Here is a 6244-nt window from a genome sequence, read left to right on the forward strand (position 1 = left end):
CTCTAGGCCCAGCACCTTGCCTCAGTTTGTAGATTTGTAGTGCACCCATCACCGGGCTCAGTCTGGCACCGCTACCCCTCACCAGTGCCCAAGAAGCAGTCAAAAAAGTTGGATGGACTGGTTAGGTTAGTTGTCATGCTGTTGCTTGGCCAGTGTAGAGACCACTGAATGCATTGTATTCCTCTGTGATGTTCTGTTCTGAGCAAAATTGGCATGTTATGAGGTAGTGCCTGTGAGGGACAGGTGACTGTTTATGTATCCAGCCATCATGTCTTAGGTCTTCTTGGGGGGGGAGCTTTTCCATCCTGCTTTCATTGGTGACATCTGTGATGCTCTGGTAGACATCTATGAAGACAATACTCTGACAGGATCATCTGCCAATACATCACGAGTTGATGCAAAGGCTCTTACAAAAGCCATTTCTAGTTTCAAGTTTCTTGTTTCTCTTGTTTTGTGGTATGACATATTGTTTGAGATCAACATAACTAGCAAACAACTTCAGGCAAAAGAATTTGATATATGTGATGCCATTAATCAACTTGGAGAAACCAAGAAGTTTCTTGTGGGTCGCAGAAGTGACGCAGCCTTTGAGAAAACATTGGTAGATGCAGGTGAACTTGCGGAGGAGTTGGATGTACTGGCACTTTTTGAACTAGATCCAATCCGTATTAGAAAGAAGAGGAAGCAGTTCACATATGAAGTAGATGACGAACCTATTTATGATCCGAAAGAAAAATTCAAAGTGAACTTTTACTTTGCAGTCATTGACACAGCAATACAGTCGGTTGAAGAAAGATTCACACTGATGCAGCAAATTAGTTCAGTATTTGGCTTCATATATGATGTTTACAGTTTGCAAAATAAAACACCAAAGCAAATTATGGAACATTGCTTGAATCTGGAGAAAGCTTTGCAACATGGTGAATCCAAGGATATTGATGCCTTTGACTTGTGCAGTGAATTGCAAGCCATTGCAAGACGAGTCCAAAGGAGTTCATCACCGCACGATGTATTGAACTTCACATGGGAAAATAAGCTGACAGATAGTGTCCCTAACACAGTTATTGCTCTTCGCATCCTCTTGACCCTCCCAGTTTCTGTGGCCAGTGGTGAGCGAAGCTTCTCGAAGCTCAAGTTGATAAAAACATATATGCGAACATCAATGTTGCAACACAGACTTGTTGGGCTATCTACCTTGTCAATAGAACATGACATTGCTCACAGCATTGACTTGGAGGAATTTGTTTCTAAATTTGCTAAACTTAAAGCGCGGAAACATAAATTCTAAATTATAACATGTTACGCTGTGACCGTGTATTGTGTATAATGTATGTGCTTTGGGGGTGGGGGGGGGCGCAAGATGGAAGTTTCGCCTAGGGCGCAAAATATCCTTGCACCGGCCCTGGGTGGGGGGAGGGGGTAAAGCGATCATCCTAGAGAATTGGAGGTGGGTGGGGGTGGCTTCTGTGAATGGAAGTAAAGGCTGCTGAAGCCAAAAGACAATGGCTTACCATGGCTGCATGCAAGGTGAATTCTGATGCCTGGACCTGCGTCTGTGAGATCTGTAACACCAGAGCCCAGGCACTCAAAGTTAAGATGCAAAATGCGACCTTGCAGTGAAATCACATGTGCTATGTAAGGTGAATAGTGTTGTTCACTGTGAAAGAGTATAACCATTGTTCTGTAAAATGTATCTTTTAAATACTTCTCTCCCTTTTTTCCCTCCCTCATGCAGCTGCACATTTTTCAAGCCTCCCTACTCCATCCCGAAGGCTAGCTCAGATAAGGCAGAGGAAGAAGAGGACACGAGATGAAATGTTCTCAGAAATCATGGAAGTAACCCGCAATGAAAGAGCTCATCTGGGGGAGTGGAAAGACGTGGTAGCAAAGTACAGGAAAGATGCCAGTGAACGTGAGGACAGGAGGGACCAACGTGAGGATAGGAGAGACGCTCGAGATGAGAGGTGGCGGCAGGAAGATCAGAGGTGTAAGCAGGAAGATCAGCAGTGGCGGAATGAAACGCTGGGGCTGCTGTGTGATCAAACTGACATCCTCCCACGTCTGGTGGATCTTCAGGAAGAGCAGCGGGGTCACAGAGTGCCGCTGCAGCCCCTGTGTCACCACCGTCATAGTTCACCATGTTCCATATCTTCCTCACCCAGACGTGTAAGAACGCGTGGGGGAAGGCTTTGTGCACCCACCCACTCCACTCCCATGGACAGCCCAACCAAAAGAATGCGCGAGGTGTTTACAATGTTCACGATCATGGTGTTGACTTGAGCAGGGTCCATACTTGCTTTTAGTGGCCTTTTCCTTCCCTCCTATCCTCCTCCCAAACCGCATCCTTGCCAGTTCTCTCCCTCTTTTTATAATGAGCTTTTTAATACAGAATACATGATTTTTTCCTTCCCTCTTATCCTCCTCCCACACCGCATGCTTGCCAGTTATCTCTCTCTTTTTCTAATGAGCTTTTAAATAAAGAATACATGATTTTTAAACGATAGTGACTTTATTTTCTTAAGCAAGCTGGAATGGAAGGGAGAGGGTGGGTTGCTTACAGGGAATGAGTCAATCAAGGGGCTGGGGTTCATCAAGGGGAAACAAACACAGCAGTCACACAGTACCCTGGCCTGTGATGAAACTCGTTTTCAAAGCTTCTCTGATGCGCACCACTTCCCGGCGTTCTCTTCTAATCGCCCTGGTGTCTGGCTGCACGTATCAGCGGCCAGGTGATTTGCCTCAGCCTCCCACCCTGCCATAAAGGTCTCCCCCTTACTCTCACAGAGATTGTGGAGCACACTGCAAGCAGCAATAACAAAGGGGACATTGGTTTGGCTGAGGTCTCAGCGAGTGAGTAATGTGTGCCAGCGCGCCTTTAAACGGCCAAATGCACATTCTACCACCATTCTGCACTTGCTCAGCCTGTAGTTGAACAGCTCCTGACCACTGTCCAGGCTGCCTGTGTATGGCTTCATGAGCCATGGCATCAAGGGATAGGCTGGGTCCCCCAGGATAACGACAGGCATTTCAACATCCCCAACTGTTATTTTCTGGTCTGGGAAGTAATTCCCCTGCTGCAGCAGTTTAAACAGAGCAGTGCTTCTGAAGACGTGAGAGTCATGAACCCATCCTGGCCATCCCACATGGATGTTGGTGAAATGTCCCTTGTGATCCACCAGTGCTTGCAGCACCATTGAAAAGTACCCCTTGCAGTTTATGTACTGGGTGCTCTGGTGCACCGGTGCCAAGATAGGGATATGGGTTCCATTTATCGCCCCCACACAGTTAGGGAATCCCATTGCAGCAAAGCCATCCACTATGACCTGCACGTTTCCCAGAGTCACAACCTTTTGTAGCAGCAGCTTAATGATTGCTTTGGCTACTTGCATCACAGCAGCCCCCACAGTAGATTTTCCCACTCCAAATTGATTCCCGACTGACCGGTAGCTGTCTGGTGTTGCAAGCTTCCAGAGGGCTATTGCCACTAAGTTCTCTACTGTGAGGGCTGCTCTCATCTGGGTATTATGGCGTTTCAGGGCAGGGGAAAGCAAGTCAGAAAGTTCAAAGAAAGTGCTCTTACGCATGTGAAAGTTTCGCAGCCACTGCAAATCGTCCCACACCTGCAAAACTATGCGGTCCCACCAGTCTGTGCTTGTTTCTCAGGCCCAAAATCGGCATTCAGTGGCTAGAACCTGCCCCATTACCAGCAGAAGCTCCAAAGCGCAGGGCCTGCGGTTAAGGAGAATTCAGTGTCCATGTCCTCATCACTCTCGTCGCCGCGCTGCCGTAGCTGCCTCCTCCTCCTCGCCTGGCTTTGCAGTTCATGGTTCACCATAGGCAGCATGAGAATGTGCGAGGTGTTTACAACATTCACGATCGCGATGTTGATCTGAGCAGGGTCCATGCTTGCTGTGTTATGGGTTTTGCACAGTTCACCCAGGAAAAAAGGCGTGAAACAGTTGTCTGCTGCTTTCACTTAGGGAGGGGTGAGGCTGTACCCAGAACCACCCGCGACAATTATTTTTGCCCATCAGGCACTGGGATCTCAACCCAGAATTCCAAGGGGCGGGGGAGACTGTGGGAACTATGGGATAGCTACGGGACAGCTACCCACAGTGCAATGCTCTAGAAACCGACACTAGCCTCGGACCATGGATGCACACCACCAAATTAATGTACCTAGTGTGGCCGCACGCAATCGATTTTATAATATCTGGTTTATAAAACCGGTTTATATTAAATCAAATTTATCCCGTAGCGTAGACGTACCCTATCACAGAGACGGGCCCCCGGGGGAGCCAACATGCCAGGTCTGTGAGGGGAGAGCGACTCAGAACAGGACTCACTCCGGACTGGGGTTCACAGGTGAAGCGAGGGGATCTCTGCACCCAGCGGGGCTCCGGGCAGGAAGGGGAGACACGTTGCCCGGGAACGGAAGGGTTAAAACTGCCGGGAGGTTTGTGTTACATTCACCCGGGTGCCGGGTCTCCTGTGTGAGCCCGGAGCGGGGTGTGTGTCACTGCTGCCCCCGCGCGGCTGCCGGGAGAAGGGCGGTTCCGCAGCCTGGGTTTTTGTAGGGTCACAAACCGGTTTCGTGTCACTGTGTCTCTCGCACAGTAATAGCGGGCGGTGTCCTCGGGCTTCAGGCCGGTCAGTTGCAGATACAGCTCACTCTTGGGATCATCCCTGGAGATGGTGAATCGGCCTTTCACTGAATCAGGGTAATATGTACTACTCCCACCCGTGCTTATAGCAGCGACCCATTCCAGTCCCTTCCCTGGAGCCTGGCGGACCCAGTGCATGTAGTAATCGCTGAAGGTGAACCCGGAGGCTTTGCAGGAGAGGCGGAGAGAGTCTCCGGGCTTTTTCACATCCCCTCCGGACTCCACCAGCTGCACCTGGGACCGGACACCTGGGGATAGAGACAGGCCATTAATATCGGTATAAAAACAGCGGTAACACAATATTCTTCTAACTCTGCCAGTTATTCAGAGGAGGAAAATACCTTCCAAAGCGGCTACAGCGAAAATGAACAGAAGCAAAAATCCCATTTTCCCTGGTGCTGGAGGGGAAAGTTCTCAGGGACTGGCTGGTCACTGCACAGAACCAGGGGCTGTGGATTGTGTCTCCGGGTGCAGCCTGGGCAGACGGAGGCTCAGATTTAAACAGGAAAGTGTCTCCCTCATTTGCATGTCCCCGCTTTATAAGAGACACACACTTCTGCTGCCAGTGATCTGAGTGACTCGCCCTAGGGCTTTGGGTGCAGGAGCCAGATTGTCCCGTCCTGTGTCTGTGCAGTGCCAGGCACAGAGCGCTGGGATCCTCCTGACATTTTCAAACCCCTATTAATTTCATCTGGTGACCCCTGGTTTGTGTATTTGGGGAAAGGGTAAATAACTACGTCACAGCTTGAACCCAGCGACTGCGGCTTCTCAGTGTGAGACCTGCAGGTCTGGGGATTGAGGGGTTTAGAGCAGGGGAGATGAGTAGCCGCATTTGCACCTTCCTCTTTTCATAAGGGACTGGGGGATTCAACTGTGAGTGGGCTCCAGATCCCAGCCCAGAGCTCACGGAGGAGAGTGACGAACTAGAGCGTCTAGCAAGGGCTGTGTGACTGTGTCTTTTGCACGGTGCCTGATACTTGATCAAGCCCTGGTAAATTCATGTATCACCCTCAGCATACAATGCTGGGGCCTGTCATTGCAACACCGATTTTCCTACTGTGCACACAGGATAAGCTGGTTAAAGGGGACTCGTTATTTAGTGTCCCTGAGTTTGATGTTGAGAAGTTGGGCAGTCAGCACCTCCCGAGAGGTGCAGCAATATGGGTCCCCAATACGGGGCACACTGGCCATTGGACACAGCCGGTCCATGTGTAAAGCGAGAGAACAAAGGAAAATCCATTTACTGTTATGCTGTTGAAATAAGGTGTTTCCTGTGGCATGTGTGAAAGCAGCGAGGCAGGTAGACACTCTGTGCCCAGGGGACAGGAATGGCCTTTGAACAAGTGTTTGTTTTTCTTCCCAAACTCCCCCTTTCACTGGGAAGCAGGGACGTGGGGAATAACACTGGTGTCCGTTCGAGCCCCTTCTTCTCGCCTCGGGGACCTGTTGGCGCAATGGTGCCGCTTTTCTGTCTCTGTAGGGTTGGTCCCGATGGCTCAGGTTGAAGATGTTGGTTGTTTGTGCCCTGGGAACACTCATCAATCGCGTTATTCTTGCTGTGTCTCTGCCCACCTGGCGCA

At 49.8% G+C, this 6244-nt stretch overlaps 1 gene segment (V, D, J or C); it reads right to left on the reverse strand.

Annotated features, from left to right (window-relative positions):
- Positions 1 to 4469: 4469 nt before the first annotated feature.
- Positions 4470 to 5112, reverse strand: LOC115642236. The segment is given in 2 exon segments: positions 4470 to 4912; positions 5006 to 5112. Coding segments are annotated over 2 exon segments (489 nt in total).
- Positions 5113 to 6244: the final 1132 nt, after the last annotated feature.

The sequence above is a fragment of the Gopherus evgoodei genome, unplaced genomic scaffold (assembly GCF_007399415.2).
Source record: "Gopherus evgoodei ecotype Sinaloan lineage unplaced genomic scaffold, rGopEvg1_v1.p scaffold_39_arrow_ctg1, whole genome shotgun sequence".
Classification (NCBI taxonomy): Eukaryota; Metazoa; Chordata; order Testudines; family Testudinidae; genus Gopherus; species Gopherus evgoodei.